The sequence below is a fragment of the Balaenoptera borealis genome (assembly GCF_965194805.1).
Source record: "Balaenoptera borealis genome assembly, chromosome: 7".
Classification (NCBI taxonomy): Eukaryota; Metazoa; Chordata; class Mammalia; order Artiodactyla; family Balaenopteridae; genus Balaenoptera; species Balaenoptera borealis.
The window spans coordinates 53,187,366-53,212,477 of NC_138864.1; the positions used below are offsets into that span (position 1 = coordinate 53,187,366).

Consider the following 25,112-nt stretch of genomic DNA (forward strand, 5'->3'; position numbering starts at 1 on the left):
AAAGAGTCTGGATCATATAGTATTTTGTAAGCCAACTAAGGTTTTTTGGCTTTTATTTAAAATGTGATTAGATACTCTAAGTGGGTTTTGATAAAGAGAGTGATGTGAACAGTTTATGTTTTAAAAAAGATCATTCTGCCTGCTGTTTGAAGAATAAATTTTTAGGAGAGAGACATGTAGCAGCAGGGAGATGAATTAGAAGCTTGTTTTAGTAGTCCCAGTGAGCCATAATAATGACTTGTCCTAGGGTGGTAACACGGAGGTGGTGAATAGTTACTAGATTCTGGAGATATTTTGGATATGGAGTAAGCAGAATTATTCATAGACTGGTTGTGAGATGTGAGAGAAAAAGAGGAATCAGAGATGACCTCAAGTTACTGGGCTTGAGAAGCTAACGGGGTAGATAGGTGTGTTGGTTCATGAGGTGGGAAAAATTGGGAGGAAATATTTAGGGAAGAAAATAAAGAGTTCCCTAGACTGCATTGAATTTAAGGTGCCTTTTAGACATCTAAGTGGAAATGTAAATAGGCAGTTGGGTACAGAGTTTGGGGTACTGGGGAGAATTCAGGACTGCAGATAAAGATTTAGGAGTCATCATTAGCAGGCATAGAAATCATTTCTACCCCCATAAAAATAGGTAAGATTACTTTTGGAATACATACAGCTGAAGATGATCAGGGGGACCAGTACTGATCCTGATCACAGTCACATATAGTATTTGGTGGTCAGAGAAGGAGGAACCAGCAGAAGAGACCAAAGCAGGAAGAAAACAAGAACAGTGGTCTCCCAGAAGCCACAAGAAAGAACTATTTTACCTCATGCTCCCATGAGGTCAAATGAGGTAGAAATTGAAAGTGACCATTGGATTTGTCAGAGTGATTTGGACAGAGGCTGCCCCTGACAAGAGCAGTGTTAGTGGAAGTTGGGGAACGGAGCTCAGTTGGAGGAGATGAAAGCAAACTGAAGAAGTGGTGGCAGCATTTGGAAATAATTCTTACAAAAAAGGTTGGGATGTGCAGTGGGAGATTTTGTGTGTGTGTGTGTGTGTGTGTGTGTGTGTGTGTGTGTGTGTGTGTGTGTATGTGTTATTTTTTTTAAAAAGATGGGTGATACATCATAGGAATGACGTAGGAGAGAAGGAAAAATTATCTTGCAGGGGAAAGGATAAAGAACCAAAGACATTGAGACTTTAAGAGCAGAAATGGTGGAAGGACTGGTCTTTGGCAGGAGCAAGGATGAGAGGCACTGCAGGAGGTGTGCGTCTAGACGCACACAGATGGGCCGATCTTGCTGTAGGAGGGTGAGGCGGCTCCATGTACTGCTTGTGTTTTCCTCGGTGAAATAAGAACTGAGGTGGGGGTGGAATATTTGAGGAAAAAAGGAGATGGTTTGAAATGGTCATTTTGGAAAGTGGGAAAAGCAAACTTTGTTCTGTGGAAACATAGGGTAGCTAAATAGTGTTGAGATGTGTTTTTGTGAATTTAAAGTTAGACTGTATGGTGTGTTGTGTTTTTTCCTTCAGCAACGGGCAGGTGCAGGGGAAGCGGGAGTTAGGATTTTTGCAAGGGAGAAATTATAATGTTGGCTCTAGAATCTATCCTGGGTAAGGAGAAAAGTGAAGAAATTATGTGTGTTGAGGGGGACGGCAGCACGCAGGCTGCTGCAGATAAGAGGCTAGTCTCAATAAGCAGGCAAGTTAGACCTAGTTTTGTTTTTTGTTGTTGTTGTTGTTGTTTTTGACCTTAAGAGACCATTAAGACTAGTTCCGTTTTGCTTTTCATCCTGTGCACCTCATTTTGCCCAAGAAGTTCAGACTTCGAATGTCATCTCTTGTCATCTAGATTCATGGATTTGTGCATAGCCTAATTTGACTCAAGTTCTCCACTGCTGGGACCCACCCTCCACTCCTTCCCCAATCCCTTCTGCTGTACTTGATGGAGCTCATGGTCAGCAAAATCCATTATATCCTCCACCGTTTCTCTGAACGTTCCCCTTTCCTTCTGAAAGGTGCTGTTCATGAAACCTGGTTATTTTTTTACACTGCTTTTCCTGTAACCATCTCAAATGGGGATTTTGTTTTTCTCTTACACTTTGGTACTGGAGGGCAAGTAGGAGATGTTGGTGTTTTCTTTATTTCCTATTGCCCTTTCCACTTTTTCTTTTCCCTTGCAATTTGAGCTCTTGAAAAATAAAAAATGCTAACAGGTTATGTCACCCCTGCTTGTCATCGTCATAGTGACTTCCCTTTTGATCACTTTCCTTCATTCATTGATTGCTTTAGCACCAGTCTCACTGTCTGTCTCTCCATTACTACCTCAGTCACATTCTTGCTGGCTTCAGCCTCCATTTGTGGATGACCCGTGGCTTCTCCTTCCTTCCTCTCCTTCCTCTCCTTCCTCTCCTTCCTCTCCTTCCTCTCCTTCCTCTCCTTCCTCTCCTTCCTCTCCTTCCTCTCCTTCCTCTCCTTCTCAAGCAGCAACCCACTCCCATGGCCCAGCCATAGACCTTGTTATAATCAAAAACTCTCACCTCTAATAGTGTGGCTGTAGGCATCTCACTCTGACCTCCACCTTCTCTTCACAACTCGCTTCCTTTCGGTACACCTCAGCCATTTCTTTGACCACATCTTGACTTAAAATTCAGTTACTCTGCAGTTCTTCACTGTTTCATTTCTCCCTCCCTGCGGCCACATCTTCACATCTTTCTGTGGTTCTTTACTGTCACCACTCCTTACGTATACATTCAAACTTTTGCTCACCTGCTCCCTCCCCACTCCACCCCCGCCTCAACACTTTAAATTTCAGTCTTCTGTCTTTCCTCCACATATTAAAGACACCTACCCTAGCAATTTACTTGGCCAAAGGAAACCACAAAACATCACTTAACTTTTCTCAGTCAAACCTCAAGTGGACGCAGAGCACTACCTTGCTGTATTCTTTTGTCAAGCTATTCTCTCACTTCCGGAGAAGACTGTTTCACACCCTTCTCCTTCTTTATTCCCAGCTAATGAACTCTCTTATTTCTCAACAAATGTAAAGCAATGTTTCTCTCACCAAAGTTGCCAACCTATCTGGTAGGCAGAATAATGACCCCCAAATATGTCCACTTCCTAATCCTTGGAACCTACTGAATGTGTCACCTTAAATGGTAACGGGGAATTAGGTTGCAGATGAAATTGTTTGCTAATCAATTGACCTTGAGATGTGGAGATTATTCTGGATTATTCAGGTGGGCCCAGAGTAATCATAAGAATTCTTATAAGTGAAGAAAGAGGCAGAGGAGAGAACCAGTGGGATGGAAGCATGAGAAAGTCATGATCCTCTCTTGATGGCTCTAAAGATGGAGGAATGGAGGGAATTCCCTGGCGGTCCAGTGGTTAGGACTCAGCACTTTCACTGCCGGGGTCCAGGTTCGATCACTGATTGGGGAACTAAAACCCTGCAAGCTTCGTAGGGCAGTCAAAAAAAAAAAAAAAAGGAGGAATGGGGCCCTGAGCCAAGGAATGTGGGCAGCCTCTAGAGGCTGAAAAAGCAAAGGAAACGGATTCTCCCCTAGAGCCTCCAGAAGGAACACAGACTTGCTGACACTCTCATTTTAGCCCAGTGAAACACATTTCAGACTTCGGTCCCCAGACCTGTAAGACAATAAATTTGTGTTGTTCGTGGTGATTTACCACTAAGTTAGTGGTAATTTATTACAGCAGTCATAGAAACATTCATTCAAATATTGGCCCATTCTGTAACCTCCTTGCAATACACTACTGCACATTCATATACTTTGTCTTCTCTTTTTAAGAGTGTGGAACTGTTCTGACTCCTAAGGATAACCCTTCTGTAAGGTGCCCTGGGCCCCACCACCTCTTGTTTAATCAAGGACCTTGCTTCTGCATTATCCTTTCTCTCTGTGCTGCATTAACAGTTTTCCCTCTTTAGTGGGTTGTACCAATTTGTAATATCTCCCTTCTTAAAAAGAAAAAATTGACCTCTTGCTTCCTTCAAGTGTCACACCCCAGTCAAAGCCACCATCAACTCTCACTTAGGTGGTTCTCCCCTGGACCACTTCAGTTACCTCCTAACTGATCTTGCTGTATATTTTCTTCCCTCTTATAATCTCTTCTCCATATGGCAGCTAGAGTGCCCTTTGTAAAGTATTACTTAGGTGACATTATTACTGTCCTGCTTAAAACCTTCCATTGGCTTCTTTTCCATCATACTTTAAATTGCAAGCCCTTTCTAAGGCCAATATGGTCGGGCCCCAACTTTTTCTACCATTCTACCCATTTCTCTCTGCTGCAGCTGCACTGACCTTGTTTCCCTTTAAGCAGACCAGCTCATTTTTGTCCTAATGCCTTTGTACTTGCTGTTCCCTCTACCTGGAACTCTCTTCCTGCAGGTATTTCTGTATTCACACCTTTGCTTCATTTTGTTCTCTGCTCAGATATCCCCTCTTATGCTCATCCTGTGGTAGCACCCTTCTGTCATCCTCTTCCCAAATATTTATTGATTAACTTGGCATCAGGTTTATTTTATTTTTTCTTTTGCAGCCTGAAATTTTAGGTAATAGAGGACAGCAATAAAAGGTAGTGGTGGTAAATGTGAAAGGGTATGGAGGTTTTTGAAGGGGAAGAAAGAAGAAATGGTTTGGAAATAGCCATGAGGGACAAAGGAAATACATACCTCACCTACAAGGACTTGAGGAAGTAGGATGTAAGAGAAAAAATAATAGTGCCATCAGGAAATGGCTCTTCCTCTTAGCTGATGAATAGATTTCATTAGATAATCTGTGTAAAACATTTAGCACAGTTCCTTGTCTGTAATGTCAACCAATAAATTAACTTCCAGTGGCAGTATATGTCTTTCCTAACTTTCTTCCTCTTCTTTCTTTTTTGAGAGGGAAGGAGCAGAGATCTTATAGGAAGACCCTTGTCAAAGGGACTAGTACTTGAAAAATGGGACTAAATCAGAGTAGTCTGAGATTTACAAATCTCAAAAATAAATAGTTCTTGGGGAATTAAGATGTGCCAAATGAGTCATAGAATCAATTATCAGTGGCTTACCAGGTGTCATCAGAGCCTTAAGTAATGCTGCAGATTGGGCAAAATGCTTTCTCCTTGCCACCCAGGCATACAGTGTCCTTATTCTACTGAAAATTATTTTATTGAGAAATCACAGCTAGATACTATTGCAGTTAAATTATGTGATGATCAATAAACATTAAAATAATCCCCAAGCAGGACAGGAATAAAGACGCAGACGTAGAGAATGGACTTGAGGACACAGGGAGGGGCAAGGGTAAGCTGGGATAAAGTGAGAGAATGGCATGGACTTATATATACTACCAAATGTAAAATAGATAGCTAGTGGGAAACAGCTGCATAGCACAGGGAGATCAGCTCAGTGCTTTGTGACCACCTAGAGGCGTGGGATAGGGAGGGCGGGAGGGAGACGCAAGAGGGAGGAGATACGGGGATATATGTATATGTATAGCTGATTCACTTTGTTATAAAGCAGAAACTAACACACCATTTTAAAGCAATTATACTCCAATAAAGATGTTAAAAAAAAAAAGAAAAGCCCCAAAAGAAACTTAAATAGCTCTCCTCCAGGATTTCTCTGCGACCCTTTTCTCTTCCCATGCTATCCATAAATAAAACTAGAAAGCCCTGCAATAGTATGGAATTTATATGATTCTTTTTTTTTTTTTAAATAGGAAGTTTTTTGTTTTTTTTAAATTAATTAATTTATTTATTTTTGACTGTGTTGGGTCTTGGTTTCTATGCGAGGACTTTCTCCAGTTGCGGCGAGCGGGGGCCACTCTTCATCGCGGTGTGCGGGCCTCTCACTGTCGCGGCCTCTCCCGTTGCAGAGCACAGGCTCCAGACGCACAGGCTCAGTTGTTGTGGCTCACGGGCTTAGTTGCTCCGTGGCATGTGGGATCTTCCCAGACCAGGGCTTGAACCTGTGTCCCCTGCATTGGCAGGCAGATTCTTAACCACTGCGCCACCAGGGAAGCCCTGTATGATTCTTAAGGTGTACAAATATTTGAAACTTTCGTGGATTTCTAGATGTTTTACATGGACGGGTTTCAAGAACATGTATTTATGACATAATAACTGAAATTTTATCACCTTATTAAAATGTTTTTATTCATGTGACATATTTGATGAATATATGATAGATAAAATATTGGAGGAATTTTTTTTTCTGTTGGATATAAATATGCAACTTTACTCTTGCTTAACTTTGAGAGATTTGAGTCTTCTGTTTTCTTTTTCTTTTTTCCAGAGAGTGAAGGGCATTGCCCAAGTCACGTTGCAGTGATGTGTCGAGGCCGAGTTTTTGTGTTCGATGTAATGCATGAAGGATGTTTGATGACCCCACCAGAGATCCTCAGGTTTTCACACTACTTTCTTTTTTTTTTTTAATCTGTATATATTTTTAAATTTATTTTATTTATTTATTTTTGGCTGCTTCGGGTCTTAGTTGCGGCAGATGGGATCTTCATTGCAGCATGCAGGATCTTTCGTTGTGGCGTGCGGGCTTCTCTCTAGTTGTGGCACGCGGGCTCCAGAGTACGTGGGCTCAGTAGTTGCGGTGTGCAGGCTTAGTTGCCCCGTGGCATGTGGGATCTTAGTTCCCGGACCAGGGATCGAATCCGCGTCCCCTGCGTTGGAAGGTGGATTCTCAACCACTGGACCACCAGGGCAGTCCCTCATCCCTCAGACTACATTCTTTTTTAATTTTATTTATTTATTTATTTTTAATTTTTGGCTGTGTCTGGTCTTAGTTGCGGCACACGGGATCTTCGTTGCGGTACATGAGCTTCTCTCTAGTTGTGGCACAGGGGGCTTCTCTCCAGTTCTGGCGCCTGGGCTTCTGTCTAGTTGTGGTGTGTGGGTTTTCTCTCTCTAGTTGTGGTGCCTGGGCTCCAGAGCATGTGGGCTCTGTAGTTTGTGGCATGTGGGCTCTGTAGTTTGTGGCATGCAGGCTTTCTAGTTGCAGCGCGCGGGCTCAGTAGTTGCCCCGCGGCATGGGGGATCTTAGTTCCACCCAGGCATCGAATCTGCGTCCCCTGCATTGGAAGGCGGATTCTTTACCACTGGACCACCAGGGAAGTCCCTCAAACTACTTTCTTGAGTCTCATTAGGTCTTTTTTTTTTTTTTTTTTTTTTCTCATTAGGTCTTAAGCTTTTGCTTGAGTTAAAAAATAAATGTTCAAAATTATCTTTTTAGAAGGTGACGGTAAGGTGAGAAATAAGAATTTTATATATGCTAATGTTTAAAAATCTGTTTTTATTTTATTTTTAATTTAAATTAACTTTAAATTTTACTAGATGTATATGAATATATTCTCCTTGGAGAAAAGGTAAACATTACAAATATTACTCATCCCATTCCCTGTCCCCAAATTAATCACTTGCTAGCTTGGTATGTTCTACCCTTCCAGATCTGTTGCAGTGAATTTATATGCACATACAGATTTTAAAAGAAGAACATATATGTATATTTTATATGTAGTATATATTACATATATACAAATAGTATGTACATATAATAGTGTATACAGAGAGAGTATTATTTTGTATGTTTTTTGTTTTTTCTTTAATAAATTTGTTTATTTATTTTTGTCTGCGTTGGGTCTTCGTTGCTGTGCGTGGGCTTTTCTCTAGTTGTGGCGAGCGGGGGCTACTCTTCGTTGTGGTGCGCGGGCTTCTCATTGCGGTGGCCTCTCGTTGTGGATCACAGGCTCGAGGCTTGCAGGCTTCAGTAGTTGTGGCACGTGGGCTCGGTAGTTGTGGCTCCCGGGCTCTAGAGCGCAGGCTCAGTAGTTGTGGTGCATGGGCTTAGTTGCTATGGGGCATGTGGGATCTTCCCGGACCAGGGCTCGAATCTGTGTCCCCTGCATTGACAGGCGAATTCTTAACCACTGCACCACCAGGGAAGTCCTGGGTATAGTTGTTTTACAATGTTGTGTTAGTTTCTACTGTACAATGAAGTGAAGTTCCCTGTGCTATACAGCAGGTTCTCATTAGTTACCTATTTTATACATATTAGTGTATATATGTCAATCCCAATCTCCCAATTCATCCCATCCCCCCTTTCCCCCCTTGGTGTCTATACGTTTGTTCTCTACATCTGTGTCTCTATTTCTGCCCTGCAAACCAGTTCATCTGTATCATTTTTCTAGATTTCTGACTTCACTCTTTTTTTTTTTTTTTTTAAAAGAGATTGGAGTTTATTTATTTATTTATTTATTTATTTTTGGCTGTGTTGGGTCTTCGTTTCTGTGCGAGGGCTTTCTCTAGTTGCGGCAAGCGGGGGCCACTCTTCATCGCGGTGCGTGGGCCTCTCACTATCATGGCCTCTCTTGTTGTGGAGCACGGGCTCCAGACGCACAGGTTCAGTAGTTGTGGCTCACGGGCCCAGTTGCTCCGCGGCATGTGGGATCTTCCCAGACCAGGGCTCGAACCCGTGTCCCCTGCATTGGCAGGCAGATTCTCAACCACTGCGCCACCAGAGAAGCCCCTACTTCACTCTTTATGACACTTTCTAGGTCCATCCACGTCTCTACAAATGACCCATATTTGTTCCTTTTTATGGCTGAGTAATAGTCCATTGTATAATTTGTACCACATCTTCTTTATCCATTCATCTGTTTATGGACATTTAAGTTGCTTCCATGACCTGGCTATTGTCAATAGTGCTGCATATGTTTATATTTTTAAAGTTAGTATTATGGAAAATTTCCAGATGTAGCAGGAATTGTATAATGAAGCTCCTCCATGTACTCACACCCAGCTTCAACAGTTATTAACTCCTAGCTTCAACAATTATAAATTCATAGCCTCGTTTCAGCTATACCTCCTGTGCCCCTCCCGTCACTCCCCCATGGATTATTTTAAAGAAAATCTCAGACGTAATATCCTTTCACTATAAATAGTATGACTCTCTAAGATATAAGGAGTCTTAAAAACATAAATATACATTACCATTATCACACCTAGTGACTTGCTTATTCTAAAAAGTTATCAAGAATTCTTTAATATGTTAATATATCAGTACAGTCAGTTGTTCAAATTTTCTAGATTGTCTTCTAAATGTTGAATTGTATGAAGGTATATATATTTTATATTATTTTTATTGAGTATTACAAACATGTACACAAGCACATACAGAAGTACATAGCTAATTACTCATGCAGCCACCACGCAGGTCAAGACACAGAACGTTCCCATTACTCCAGAAATCCCCCTTATACCACTTCCCAGTTACTGGGCTTTTGTTCCTTCTCAAGGATAATCACTTAGCTTGCTTGCAATTTTTATTAGTACAAAAAATGCTGCTGTGAAAATTCCTGTACAAGTCTTTGTTGTATACATGCACGCACTTCTGTCTGATTACACTCAGGAGAGGACTTGGGGAGTCATAGTGTATGTGTATGTTCAGCCTCAGTGGTTGTGCCAGCTTTCCAAAGTAGTTGTGCGAATAAGCACTTGAACTAGTGTGTTCAACACTAGGAGTGTTGTAGGAGTTCCTTATACATTCTGGATATGAGCTTTTCATGGGTTTCAAAGTGTCTTTTTTTTTTTTTTTAAGAATTTCACATTTATTTATTTATTTATTTATTTATTTTTGGCTGTGTTGGGTCTTCGTTTCTGTGTGAGGGCTTTCTCTAGTTGCGGCGAGCGGGGACCACTCTTTATTGCGGTGCACGGTCCTCTCACTATCGCGGCCTCTCTTGTTGCGGAGCACAGGCTCCAGACGTGCAGGCTCAGTAGTTGTGGCACACGGGCTTAGTTGCTCCGCAGCAAGTGGGATCTTCCCAGATCAGAGCTCGAACCCTTGTCCCCTGCATTGACAGGCAGATTCTCAACCACTGCGTCACAGGGAAGCCCCCAAAGTGTCTTTTTGATCAACAAAAGCTCTTCATTTGAATGTAGTCTAATTTATCAATCTTTTACCATACAGATTGTACTTTTTGCGTACTGTTTAAAATTTTTTTTTCCTAACCCAGTGTTAGGAAGATATTTTCTTTTTTTAAAAATTAATTAATTAATTAATTAATTTTTGGCTGCGTTGGGTCTTCGTTGCTGCACACGGGCTTTCTCTAGTTGCAGCGAGCGGGGGCTACTCTTCACTGCAGTGCGTGGGCTTCTCATTGCGGTGGCTTCTCTTGTTGCAGAGCATAGGCTCTAGGTGCACAGGCTTCAGTAGTTGTGCTGTGTGGGCTCGGTAGTGTGGCATGTGGACTCAGTAGTTGTGGCTCGCAAGCTCAGTAGTTGTGGCGCATGGGCTTAGTTGCTCCATGGCATGTGGGATCTTCCTGGACCAGGGATTGAACCTGTGTCCCCTGCATTGGCAGGTAGGTTCTTAGCCACTGTGCCACCAGGGAAGTCCCTTGCCTATTTTTCTTTCTTTTTTAAAGATAGAAAAAAAGAAATAACACTTTATTTCCAGATAATTAAAGAATCTAAAATGATCTGTAGAATTAGAATTAATAAGTGACTTTAGCAAGCTGGATATGAGGTCTTCATATAAAAATTAATATTTCTATATACTAGCAATTAGTAAAAGAAAATTTAAGATAGAATTTACGAAACCTCTTTTTTTTTCCACACACACACACACACACACACACACACACACACACACACACACACACAGACTGTATTTTATTTTTACAAGAGATAAATAAACTGACACCAGGCATTGTAAATGGATGACCACAACAGAAGCAACAATGATTGCAATTACCAAACACGAAACACACTCATACTATGTCATAATATTGACATTCAGTCCAGTAATCCTCCACTGTAACAGCTCCTTTACTTTGCAGTGAAAATTGATTTGTATATTTTTTGCCTCTGAGTCCTTGTGGGATTTTTTTCTTTTTTTTATTCAAACAAAGTCACAAAAATTATAATCATCCTCATCAGTTCACTCACTCCCATGTAATTAATTTTTTTTCATCTTGAAAAAAGATGTTAGCACTTTTATGAATTCATCAGTTTTCCATTAGAGTTCTGAAAATGCTTATTGATTCAGTTCAGCAGTATAGTCAGTTACCAGAAACCTGTACTTGTCAGAGTCTTTTCCATGAATTCCTTGAAGATGAAACCCTTTTATAGGAACATTTTTGCAAAAGCATCAGAGTACACCCAGAACTGTCTGTAAATGACAAAAGACTTAAAAATGACCATGGTTAAAGATTTGATGAAAGTTGATAATAGTGCAATTGACAAGGAAATTTAGTTATTTCTGAGATATACATTTAAAAGTAATAACTAGAATTATGACTTACAACATTATAGCAGAACATAAAAGATTTTTAGAAATTTCATGTAATGTCTGAAACATTTATATTAACATATTTCCATATAAATAACCCAAAGAAAGTTTAGTATTAGTTGTTTTTTTTTGTTTGTGTTTTTATACTGCAGGTTCTTATTAGGCATCAATTTTATACACATCAGTGTATACATATCAATTCCAATTGCCCAGTTCAGCACACCAGCATCCCCACCCCACCGCGGTTTTCCCCTTTGGTGTCCATACGTTTGTTCTGTACATCTGTGTCTCGACTTCTGCCCTGCAAACCGGTTCATCTGTACCATTTTTCTAGGTTCCACATACATGGGTTAATATACGATATTTGTTTTTCTCTTTCTGACTTACTTCACTCTGTATAACAGTCTCTGGATCCGTCCACGTCTCAGCAAATGACTCAATTTCGTTCCTTTTTGTCGCTGAGTAATATTCCATTGTATATATATACCACAACTTCTTTATCCATTCGTCTGTCAATGGGCATTTAGGTTGCTTCCATGACCTGGCTATTGTAGATAGTGCTGCAGTGAACATTGGAGTGCATGTGTCTTTTTGAATTATGGTTTTCTCTGGGTATATGCCCAGTAGTGGGATTGCTGGATCATATGGTAATTCTATTCTTAGTTTTTTAAGGAACCTCCATACTGTTCTCCATAGTGGCTGTATCAACTTACATTCCCACCACCAGTGCAAGAGGGTTCCCTTTTCTCCACTCCCTCTCCAGCATTTGTTGTTTGTAGATTTTCTGATGATGCCCATTCTAACTGGTGTGAGGTGATACCTCATTGTAGTTTTGATTTGCATTTCTCTAATAATTAGTGATGTTGAGCAGCTTTTCATGTGCTTTTTGGCCATCTGTATGTCTTCTTTGGAGAAATGTCTCTTTAGGTCTTCTGCCCATTTTTGGATTGGGTTGTTTGTTTCTTTAATATTGAGCTGCATGAGCTGTTTATATATTTTGGAGATTAATCCTTTGTCTGTTGATTCGTTTGCAAATATTTTCTCCCATTCTGAGGGTTGTCTTTTCGTCTTGTTTATGGTTTCCTTTGCTGTGCAGAAGCTTTGAAGTTTCCTTAGGTCCCATGTGCTTATTTTTGTTTTTATTTCCATTACTCTAGGAGGTGAATCAAAAAAGATCTTGCTGTGATTTATGTTAAAGAGTGTTCTTCCTATGTTTTCCTCTAAGAGTTTTATAGTGTCCGGTCTTACATTTAGGTCTCTAATCCATTTTGAGTTTATTTTTGTGTATGGTGTTAGGGAGTGTTCTAATTTCCTTCTTTTACATGTAGCTGTCCAGTTTTCCCAGCACCACTTATTGAAGAGACTGTCTTTTCTCCATTGTATATCTTTGCCTCCTTTGTCATAGATTAGTTGACCATAGGTGCGTGGGTTTATCTCTGGGCTTTCTATGTTGTTCCATTGATCTATGTTTTTGTTTTTGTGCCAGTACCATATTGTCTTGATTACTGTAGCTTTGTAGTATAGTCTGAAGTCAGGAAGTCTGATTCCTCCAGCTCCGTTTTTTTCCCTCAAGACTGCTTTGGCTATTCGGGGTCTTTTGTGTCTGCATACAAATTTTAAGATGATTTGTTCTAGTTCCGTAAAAAATGCCATTAGTAATTTGACAGGGATTGCATTGAATGTGTAGATTGTTTTGGGTAGTATAGTCATTTTCACAATATTGATTCTTCCAGTCCAAGAACATGGTATATCTCTTCATCTGTTGGTATCATCTTTAATTTCTTTCATCAGTGTCTTATAGTTTTCTGCATACAGGTCTTTTGTCTCCCTAGGTAGGTTTATTCCTAGGTATTTTATTCTTTTTCTTGCAGTGATAAATGGGAGTGTTTCCTTAATTTCTCTTTCAGATTTTTCATCATTAGTGTATAGGAATGTAAGAGATTTCTGTACATTAATTTTGTATCCTGCAGCTTTACCAAATTCATTGATTAGCTCTAGTAGTTTTCTGGTGGCATTTTTAGGATTCTCTATGTATAGTATCATGTCATCTGCAAACAGTGACAGGTTTACTTCTTCTTTTCCAATTTGTATTCCTTTTATTTTTTTTTTCTTCTCTGATTGCTGTGGCTAGGACTTCCAAAACTATGTTGAATAATAGTGGTGAGAGTGGACATCCTTGTCTCATTCCTGATCTTAGAGGAAATGCTTTCAGTTTTTCACCATTGAGAATGATGTTTGCTGTGGGTTTGTCATATATGGCCTTTATTATGTTGAGGTAGGTTCCCTCTATGCCCACTTTCTGGAGAGTTTTTATCATAAATGCGTGTTGAATTTTGTTCAAATCTTTTTCTGCATCTATTGAGATGATCATATGGTTTTTATTCTTCAGTTTGTTAGTATGGTGTATCACATTGATTGATTTGCGTATATTGAAGAATCCTTGCATCCCTGGGATAAATCCCACTTGATCATGGTGTATGATCCTTTTAATGTGTTGTTGGAGTGTGCTTGCTAGTATTTTGTTGAGGATTTTTGCATCTATATTCATCAGTGATATTGGTCTGTAATTTTCTTTTTTTGGTAGTATCTTTGTCTGGTTTTGGTATCAGGGTGATGGTGGCCTCATAGAATGAGTTTGGGAGTGTTCCTTCCTCTGCAATTTTTTGGAAGAGTTTGAGAAGGATGGGTGTTAGCTCTTCTCTAAATGTTTGATAGAATTCACCTGTGAAGCCATCTGGTCCTGGACTTTTGTTTGTTGGAAGATTTTTAATCACAGTTTCAATTTCATTACTTGTGATTGGTCTGTTCATATTTTCTGTTTCTTCCTGGTTCAGTCTTGGAAGGTTATACCATTTTAAGAATTTGTCCATTTCTTCCAGGTTGTCCATTTTATTGGCATAGAGTTGCTTGTAGTAGTCTCTTAGGATGCTTTGTATTTCTGCAGTGTCTGTTGTAACTTCTCCTTTTTCATTTCTAATTTTATTGATTTGAGTCCTCTCCCTCTCTTTCTTGATGAGTCTGGCTAAAGGTTTATCAATTTTGTTTATCTTCTGAAAGAACCAGCTTTTAGTTTTATTGATCTTTGCTATTGTTTTCTTTTTTTCTATTTCATTTATTTTTACTCTGATCTTTATGATTTCTTTCCTTCTGCTAACTTTGTGTTTTGTTTGTTCTTCCTTCTTTAGTTCCTTTAGGTGTAAGGTTAGATTGTTTACTTGAGATTTTTCTTGTTTCTTGAGGTAGGCTTGCCTTATTTTTCTGTTGGCTATTTTTTTTTTCTTATTGATTTGTAGTAATTATATTTCGGAGCACTGATCCTTTATCAGTTATACAGATTGCAAACATTTTCTTCCAGTTAACAGATTTTTTTTGGTAATTGAACAGACATGGTTAATTTTGACATAGGCAAAATTATCCATCTTTTAGGTGTTTTGCTTTTGTGTCTTGGATAATCTTTCTGTACGTTCCAGCTATTTTTTAAAATTTCCAAAGTTGACATAAAATTATTAGATCAGGCTTGTTAATTGTATTACTAAAACCCACTCTCCCAGAAACATGTGATCCATGGGCTGAATTCAGCCTGTGGCCTGTTTTGCTTGGATAACAGAGAATTTACATTACTATTTAAAAATCAGGAGAATTCAGAGAAACATATGGATTTCTGGTTGAATTCACACAAAAATTTTGATTTCTGGTTTCTTTTAAAAAAGTACATCAAAGTGTTGTTCAGATCTTTAACTCTCTGTTGATTCAACTTCACAGGTGGTTTTCTTGCTTCCCTACATGCTCTACAGTCATCTGTCCTATGACTTTAAAATTCATATTTGATTGTATCTCAGTTTTGCTTAATTCTTGAATGGTTTCTTTGGGTCTAGAATACAGTCCCAGTTTATTTATTTATTTATTTTTTAATATTTTATTTCTTAAATTTTTATTTATTTATTTATTTTTGGCTGTGTTGGGTCTTCGTTTCTGTGCGAGGGCTTTCTCTAGTTGCGGCAAGCAGGGGCCACTCTTCATTGCGGTGCGCGGGCCTCTCACTAACGCGGCCTCTCTTGTTGCGGAGCACGGGCTCCAGACACGCAGGCTCAGTAGTTGTGGCTCACCAGCCTAGTTGCTCCGCGGCATGTGGGATCTTCCCAGACCAGGGCTCGAACCCGTGTCCCCTGCATTGGCAGGCAGACTCCCAACCACTGTGCCACCAGGGAAGCCCAAGTCCCAGTTTTTTAGTGGTGGTCTGGATTTCACCTTCACCTGTCCCCTTCAGCCTTGTCCTGCTCTTCCTCCCTGTGCATTCTATACTCCTACCCCATTTTTGCTTGCAGTTCTAACATGTTAAGTTATCTGTGATCTTTGCTTGTGCTCATGCTTTCTGTTTGGATTGCCTTCTCCTGCCTTGTCCACTTCTTTTTTTTTTTTTTAATTTATTTATTTATGGCTGTGTTGGGTCTTCGTTTCTGTGTGAGGGCTTTCTCTAGTTGTGGCAAGTGGGGGCTACTCTTCATCGCGGTGCGCTGGCCTCTCATTATCGCGGCCTCTCTTGTTGCGGAGCACAGGCTCCAGACGCGCAGGCTCAGTAATTGTGGCTCACGGGCCTAGCCGCTCCGTGGTATGTGGGATCTTCCCAGACCAGGGCTCGAACCCGCATCCCCTGCATGGGCAGGCAGATTCTCAACCACTGCGCCACCAGGGAAGCCCTGCCTTGTCCACTTTTAAGTAAGAATTCCTTCTTGTGCTTTATGTTTCTGTTCATAGGTCACCACAAGGTCACTACTTCCTATTTTATGTCCTATTTCATGCTTTCCCATTCCCTTTCTTCTCTTCATGGCCCAAGGACTTAGACTCCTTTAGACTCTCTGTACGCCTCGTATTTATCTTTATTATATTGATTATTAAATTGTATTGAAGTCATTTCTGTATTTTCACATGCAGATGGAGCTCTAAGAGACTACTTACCAGGTCTTTTTTTTTTTTAATTCCCTCTGCTTAGTACAAAGCAGAAGTGTGTGGGTGTGCATGTGTGAGTGAATTGAGTGATTAGGCCAGTCCTATGCATTAGGAAATTTTATTTAGAAACATAAGATACATATTAGAAGTGTAACATAGATTGGTCAGATTCTGAATCTTAGTGAGTTGGAGTCTGAAAAGAGATGTATTAAAATTTGCAGTAATCCAGTAAAGAAGTAAGAGGTTGGGGCTTTAAAATATGGGACACTCTACATGAACAATAAGGTCCTACTGTATAGCACAGGGAACTATATTCAGTATCTTATAATAAACTATAATGGAAAAGAATCTGAAAAAGAATATATATATGTATAACTGAATCAGTTTGCTGTACATCAGAAAGTAACACAACATTGCAAATCAACTATACTTCAATTAAAAAAATTTTTTTTAAAAAGATGGGATAAATGCAGAAAATGTTTTGGAGGTAAAGTTAATATGAATTGGTCACTGGATTTAGAAAGAAAGGAAGCTGTTAAATGTGACTGAGTAAGCAGATAGTATTGTAACGGGAGGAGGCAACAGACGAGGAGGTACCTTTTCAATTTTTTTCTTGTTTTTAATAATAGCTTTGAGACAGTTCACACACCATGCAGTTCACCCATTCAAAGTGTACAATTCAGCATTTTTTAGAATATTCAGAATTGTGCTATCATCTCCACAATCAATTTTAGAACATTTTTGTCACCCCCATAAGTAACCCTGAGCCCATAAGCAGTAACTCATTTGCTCCCCAACTCTTACCCTGTCCATTAGCGGACATTTCTCATATTTCCCAAACACTTCCACCCCACCAGCCCTAGGCAACCTTTCTATCTTTCACTTAACTTTCTATCTTTATGGGTTTGCCTATTCTGGACATTTCATATAAATGGAATCTTAAAATATATGGCCTTTTGTGTCTGCATTCTTTAGTTTAGCATATACGATGTTTTCAACATCCATCCATGTTGTAGCATGTATTAGTACTTTCTTCCTTTTTTTGGCTGAGTAATATTTCATTCTGAGGCTATGCCACATTTTATTTAATCATTCATCAGATGGACATTTGGGTTGTTTCTACTTTTTGGCTGCTGTGAGTAATACTGTCCTGGACGTCGGTGTATAGGTTTTTGTGTGGACCTGTGTTTTTATTTCTCTTGGGTATATATACCTAGGAGTAGAATTGCTGGATCATAACTCTATGTTTAATTTAACCATTTGAGGAACTGCCAAACTGTTTTCCAGTATGACTGTACCATTTTACATTCACATCAGCAGTATTTGAGGATTCCGATTTATTTTCATTCTCACCAGCACTTGTTATTGTCTGCCTTTTTGATTGTAGCCATCCTAGAGGGCATGAAGTGGGATCTCATTGTGGTTTACAGCTGCATCTCCATAATGACAATGTTGAACATATTTTCATGTGCCAGTGACCATTTGTATATCTTACTTGGAGAAATGTCTATTCAAATCCTTGGCCAATTTTTAATTGGGTTATTTGTCTTTTTTATTGTTGAGTTGTAAAACTTCTTTAGATATTCTAGATATAAGTCCCTTATCAGATATATAAACTACAAATATTTTCTCTCATTCTAGAGTTGTTTCTTCACTTTCTTCATGGCCTCTTTTTTTCCAGAAAGTCTGTCTGTCTGTCTATCTATCTATCTATCTATCTATCTATTTATTTATTTATTTATTTATTTATTTATGGCTGTGTTGGGTCTTCGTTTCTGTGCGAGGGCTTTCTCTAGTTGTGGCAAGTGGGGGCCACTCTTCATTGCGGTGTGCAGGCCTCTCACTATCGCGGCCTCTGTTGCTGCAGAACACAGGCTCCAGACGTGCAGGCTCAGTAATTGTGGCTCACGGGCCTAGTTGCTCCGTGGCATGTGGGATCTTCCCAGACCAGGGCTCGAACCCGTGTCCCCTGCATTGGTAGGCAGATTCTCAACCACTGCACCACCAGGGAAGCCCTTCATGGCCTCTTTTGAAGGACAAATGTTTTAATTGACCAAGTCTAATTTATCTATTCTTTTGTTACTTGTGCTTTTAGTGTCATATCTTAGAAACCATTGCCTGATCCAAGGTCATGAGGATTTATACCTATGTTTTCCTCTAAGATCAATTTTTTAAAAATTTGTATTAATAAGGAGGGGTCAGGGAGATAATTTTTAAATTCCAAATTTAATTGGGAATGTTGACAGAAATTGAGGTAGATATATCCAATAAGCATTTGGAAATTTGGTACCAGAAATTTAGAGAGAAAATGGGGTTGAAGTTAGAGATTTGGTTGCCTTTTATATAAAGGTGATGGTTGAAGCTATTAAAGTAGTGGATGAAATTACCAAAGGAGAAACTTGTAGAAGAGGTTGGGGGAGGCCAGTGAGAGAAATTTGGTGAAACACACATTTGGCAGTGGAACGAGAACAAATGGTTAGTGAAAAAGACCAAGTAGTCAAGAGAGTTAGGGAGACCACAGTGGAACAGTGCTACAAAAGCCAAGGCAGAGAGAATTTTAAGATTGACTCCTGGGTGTTAAACACTTTGCAATGAGAAAAATAAGACTGAGATAAAGCTGCTAGGTTTTATGGGATGCCATTGGTAACATTCAGAAACGTACTTTCAAGATAATCACTGGAGGACAAAACCCGATTATGGTAAATTAAAGAATGAGTGGGAAGTAATGAAGGCAGAAACAAGATTATGAGGACATATCAAGGGTAGAGTATTTTAAAAGTAGGTGATTCTGAAATATAAATATTGTTAATACAAATCTTTGTGCTTTTAAATATCAAAAATTGCATGTGTAGCTGAAAACAGGTGCATAGATAGCCAAATTAAAGGAAAAGAGGGGTTATTTTAGTTACCAAATCTGTACCTCTTTTTTTTCTATGAATAGAGAAGTTATTTTTAAACCACTTTTGAGGTATGATTGACATACAGAAAGCTGTACATATTTATTGTGTGCAACTGGATGAGTTTGGAGATAGTTTCATCAGTGTATACTTATCACCACAATCTATGTCCTAAACATATTCATTACCTCCAAAGGTGTCCCGCCCTCTTAATTTATTTTTAATAATTTTTTTTGTGGTAAGAACACTTACGTTAAGATCTCCCCTTTTAGCAAATTTTTAAGTGTACAGTACAGTATCATTAACTACAGGAACTATGCTGTACAGTAGTTCTCTAGGACTTACTCATCTTATATAACTGAAACTTTGTATCCTTTGACTAATGCCTCCTCATTTCCTCCTTAGATCAGCCCCTGGCACCCACCATTCTATTCTGCTTCTAAGAGTCTGACTATTTTAGATTCCACCTGTAAGTGATACCATGCAGTATTTGTCCTTCTGTCTTTAGCACATTTCACTTAGGGTAGTGTCCTCCAGGTTCATTCACATTGTTGCAAGTGGTGGGATTTCTTTCTTTTTTAAGGTAGAATAAAATTCTGTTTGTATGTGTATATCACATCTCGTTTATCTATTCATCCCATCATTGAATATTTAAGTTGCTTTTGCCTCTTGGTTATTGTGAATAATGCTGCAAGGAACATGGGAATGCAGATGTCTCTTTAAGATCCTGATTTCAGTTCCTTTGGATATATACACAGAACTAGGATTGCTGGATCATACAGTATTTCTATTTTTAATTTCTTGAGGAACCTCCATAGTTTTCTGTAGTGGCTACACCAATTCAGAGTCCCGCCAACAGTGCAGAAGGGTTCCCTTTTCTCCACATCATCGTCAACACTTGTTATCGCTTATCTTTTTGTTAATAGCCATTCTGACAGGAATGAGGTAATATCTCATTGTGGTTTTTACTTACATTTCCCTGATGATTAGTGGTGTTGAGCACCTTTTCATATACCTGTTGGCCATTTTTATATCTTCTTTGGAGAAATGTCTATTCATTCCCTTTGCCCATTTTTTAATCAGGTTGTTTGGTTTTTTGCTATTAAATTGTAGGAGCTCCTTGAATATTAACCTCTTATCAGATGTATGGTTTGTAAGTATTTTCTCATATTCTGTAGGTTGCCTTTTCACTTAGTTGTTAACTGTGCTGAAGCTTTTAGTTTGATGTAATCCTACTTGTCTGTTTTTACTTTTGTTGCCTGCGCTTTTGGTATCATGTCTAAGAAATGCTTTCTAAGGCCAATGTCAAGAAGCATTTTTTCCCATGTTTTCTTCCAGGAGTTTTATTGTTTCAGGTCTTACATTTAAGCCTTTAATCTATTTTGAATTGATTTTTCTGTATGATGTAAGATAGGGGTCCAGTTTCATTCTTTTGTATGTGGTAATTTTCCCAACACTGTTTATTTAAGGGGCTCTCCTTTTCCCATTGTGTATTCTTGGCTTCCTTGGCACCTCAGTTGACTGTATGTAAGTGGATTTATTTCTAGGCTCTCTATTGTGTTCCGTTGACCTGTATGTCTGTTATTTGTGCCATACTATTTTGATTACTGAAGCTTTGTAATATATTTTGAAACCAGGAAGTGTGATGCCTCCAGCATTGTTCTTCTTGCTTAAAACTGCTTTGTCTGTTTGGAGTTTTTTGTGGTACCATATGAATTTTAGGATTTTTTTTCCTGTTTCTGTGAAAAATGCCATCGGATTTTAATAGGGGTTGCCTTGAATCTGTAGATCACTTTAGGTAGGATGGACTTCTTAATGGTGAAGATTTGGCAGTTACTATCTGACCTTTTATTATCAAACTTAAAATGTCATTTCAGGTTTAATACATTTTTCCTGGTGATTTCTCTCTGATAATGACTGTTTTTTTATGACGTGGTCCTTTCCCACTGAATATTAAAATGGCTATATCGGGGAGTGGGGAAAAGTTTCATAGTCAAAACTGGTGCTCTCAGGTGGTAAGAGAAGGGCAGCAACTCATACCATATGGAGAAAAACAGTGAGGTAGATTTAATTCCTTAAGCATTCAGAATTTATCCTAGTTATTATGGCCGCCATGTAACCACCAACTCTGTAAGCTTTATTTGTAATTGAAGCAAAATCAGAGTTAGCAAAGACAAGTAAGCAGGAAGAGATAAGGCAAGTTGCTCCCACCATAGATGCAGATTGTTTGGTATAGAAGGCCTCATCTGCTCCACAGGACACCATTAGTTTCAAATAAAGAGGGAGGAATTTTGCAGCAAGGAATTCATTCCTTGAATGATAAAGTCACAAATAAGGGATGGCTACTAGTGGTGCCTTTTGACCATTTATTAAGCTACATTAGCTCACTTTCTAAGAAACCTGTGGAAATGTTTAAATTGAGGTAATTAGCATATCGTATGAGGAAGTAGGGATGAAAATAAGCTGTGGATTTTTGATGAAAATTTCTTTGTGGACGAACCCTGTTACTTACCTGCTATATGTTTAAAGATACATGAAACTCATCAGACTAGGATTATAGAATGCTATGGGGGGAAATAATTTATCCTTAGCTAATAGTCTTTGTAATGATTTTAAGTAAGAATGGCATATGTGAAAACATTTAAAACTAACTACATGGTATTTCTGTTTTGGGGGTTAAGCCCAAGTATTAATTGGGTATAGAATAAGTCCTCTGTTAATATATACACATAGTTTTTAGTTAGATAAAATGTACATAATATTTGTGAGATTTGTCAAGTATACTTACGGTATTAATAGGCCACATAATCACTTTAAAAAAAAAAAGTTGGGTAGGAAATAACTCCATTGCTGTTGAGACCATAATCTCTTTCTTTGGATAACATATCAAAACATTTAAATATGTATAAACTTTATAACCTATTAAAGGCCAAAGTAGCTAGTGATCCTGCCTGTGCTCTTTTTGAATCCTCTTTATTTAATGTTCCAAAGGCAATTGACATACATCCAAAAGAAGTGCCGTCATGAACCTGATGGACCTGGGGTAGCAGCGTTAACTAGTGAGGAGCGAACTCGATGGGCTAAGGTTGTAATTTAATTTTTCTTTTCTTTTGAGCTATAATTGACTTACAACATTATATTCAACTATACAACATAAGGATTCAATGTTTGTATATACTGAGAAATAATCACCACAGTAAGTCTAGTTAGCGTCCATCACCATACAGAAAACTAAAAAAATATGTTTTTTGTCATGAGGACTTTTAAGTTATACTCTCTAGAAGCTTTCAAATATGCAATACAATATTATTAACTATAATTTACACTTTTGGGGTGAGGGTATGCTATTTTTATTTTATTTACATTTGAATTTCAAACACTGAGCTCAAGTATATGCTGTCCCTTTGTTCAGATTTTTGAAATAAAGATAAACGGACAGACAGCTTTAAGCTTTAAGCAGCATTAAATACATTGTACAATATTAAACTACTAGAGAAAATCTAGGCGGTGGCGTAACTTTATACGTTTATGCATTTAGTAGCACAGGTGTAGGGACCAGCCATGCAGTTGGAGGAAAAACCTGTTCAGGAGTCAACACAGAGGTCCTTGAATTCACACTTTTCTTGAAGAACCTTTTCTGTAACTTTTTGAGAACCTATTGAGATTTTCTGGATATTTTGTATTTAATTTGTAACATTTTATTATTATCTCCTTGCCCTTTAGGCACGAGAATATTTGATTAGACTTAATCCAGAGAACTTGACTATGTTAGAAAAAATTCAGAGCAGTTTACTGGTATTTTGTTTAGATGATGGCAGTCCACGTGTAACACCGGAAGATTATTCTCAGGTATTCAACTATCTTGTTTTGTTATTTCTTCCCACAGATTTTTCTGGGGGACTCTTGTGTAAATTGAACATGAGAAGAATTTTGTTACATGCAGGCTTTTTTTTTTTTAAAACCACTTTATTAAGGTATAATTGACATACAAAAAGCTGTACATATTTAATGTATACAACTTACTGAGTTTGAAATATACACCCATAAAACCACTGTGAAACATAATTGTGAAGACAGTTGTTTCCTGTATCTTGGAAACATCTTTTATCTTAGAATGGGGAAGCTAAGAAAAGAAAGTGCAAATACTAAGTCATAAAATATAAATATTTAATGCAGGCTCTTAAAACATTTTCTTAGCTATATATATATATATATATATATATATATATATATATATATATATACACACACACACACGCACAGACACACACAGAGACACACGTATCAAATGAATCTTATACATAAATAATGCTCTGTAAATTCTTGCCACATTGTTTAGCTCCATTTAGACATATCTTACATGTTGTTTAAAGAAGTATGTCTATTATTTGCTTATCAGATGTCAGTGGTTCCCAACCTTTTCATTGATTATATATACAGGAAATTTGCATAAGACGCTAGGCTAAATGAGATTTCATACCAAATGTGACATGAGAACCTACCTATAACCCACACCAGTGGGCCTTGATACCTTAGTTGGTGAGGTCTGTCCTAAGAATTATATCATTCTTGTGATTTATTTTATCATTTGGTTTTATAGAACACACTGACTTTAGTGAATTTAAGGGTAATTGTGGCCTACTTTTTTTTTTCTGGGGCAATATCATTTCCTGGGAAAAAAATAAAAGGTAGTAGTCATATTTGTAGGAATCTCAGAGTCTTTTGAAAACACTGAAGTTACTTCATAATACATTCATCAATATTAAATGATAGAAATAAAATAATATAGGACTGAAAAACCTTGTAGCTAGAAAACAATTTTTCCTCTTCCTTAGATGCATTTTTTTTTTAAGTAGAATCAACAAGCTTCTTGAGGAAGAATGTGTTTTAATGAAGTGTTGCTCAAACTTTTTTGCTGCAATCTACAGTTAGGCATATTTAGATTGCAGCCCATTACACACACACACACGCCCACAAGCGTGTGCACACTTACACATACATACATAATAGAAGTTTCACAAAACGGTAATAATTACTTTGACTATCTGCGATGTACTCTGATATTTATGTTCTATTTTATTCTTTCTTGTAAAGAATGTTTACTGTGGTTTCATGACTCACTTATGGCCAAAACTTACCATTTGAGAAACTGGCTTAGTAGGATATGAATTCTTGAAATATTTTTCTTGTAACTAGACTTTAATGACTAAACTTATCAATGCCTCTTATCCTATTCAAGTTGCAAAAGCCTTGTCCTTTCAATTGTATATTCTCTAAACATTCATGAATGTTGTGCCATCACTCTCTTTTCTGGTAGAATTTCTTGGATTTTGAGTACTATTTAAAGTCAGGGCCAGAATTATTATCTCTTGAGTATAACTAACATTTTATTAAATTTGGTTTACCTGAAGAGGAAAAGTGAGATCATGTGTGTGTGTGTGTGTGTGTGTGTGTTTGTGTCTATTTAAGATATAAATACTTAAAAACCAATATTAAAATCCTTTAAATTTGGAAATATTACATTTATTTTAGGTTGCTACAAAGGTTCTTACTGGAGATCCAACAGTACGCTGGGGTGACAAATCTTATAACTTGATTTCCTTTTCTAATGGAGTATTTGGCTGTAATTGTGATGTAAGTAAACTACTGAAATTATTTTTTCCTTTTACTCTTTTAGGTTAATTTAATGGCAGTAATCTACAATACTTACGCTGTCCTGTGGTAGAATAAGCAAACACTTATTTAGCTTTATGGCATTAGAGTAAAAGGTTTAGTTATGAATTCTCAGTGAAAATAGAGTATAGGACAAATTATTTTCATCTGTAGTCAGGATAACAGTGTGGTGTGTATCTGTAAAGTGGAATTTGCTTGCATTTTTATGTAGTATAAGCTCTTTTAAAATCCACTGTTACCTGTTGTTGAAAATTACAACCTATTTTAAAAGATATAGCATTAGTATTTGTTTTATGCACAGAGA

The 25,112-nt window shown here is 38.1% G+C and overlaps 1 protein-coding gene and 1 long non-coding RNA gene across 9 annotated transcripts in view; one reads left to right on the forward strand and one right to left on the reverse strand.

Annotated features, from left to right (window-relative positions):
• Positions 1–25,112, forward strand: part of CROT (carnitine O-octanoyltransferase) — a 105,839-nt gene that overhangs the window by 10,841 nt on the left and 69,886 nt on the right. For all 8 annotated transcript variants that reach the window (XM_082398371.1, XM_082398377.1, XM_082398378.1 and 5 more), the window contains exons 7-10: positions 6,285–6,393; positions 22,127–22,220; positions 22,859–22,984; positions 24,668–24,769. In XM_082398371.1, coding sequence (XP_082254497.1) covers positions 6,285–6,393; positions 22,127–22,220; positions 22,859–22,984; positions 24,668–24,769 — 431 coding nt within the window. The remainder of the gene's footprint in view (positions 1–6,284; positions 6,394–22,126; positions 22,221–22,858; positions 22,985–24,667; positions 24,770–25,112) is intronic.
• LOC309631820 lies at positions 13,859–17,906 on the reverse strand. Its single transcript, XR_014246581.1, has 2 exons — positions 15,993–17,906; positions 13,859–15,686 (listed from the first exon to the last, which is right to left on the reverse strand). It is a non-coding gene; the product is annotated as an uncharacterized lncRNA (long non-coding RNA).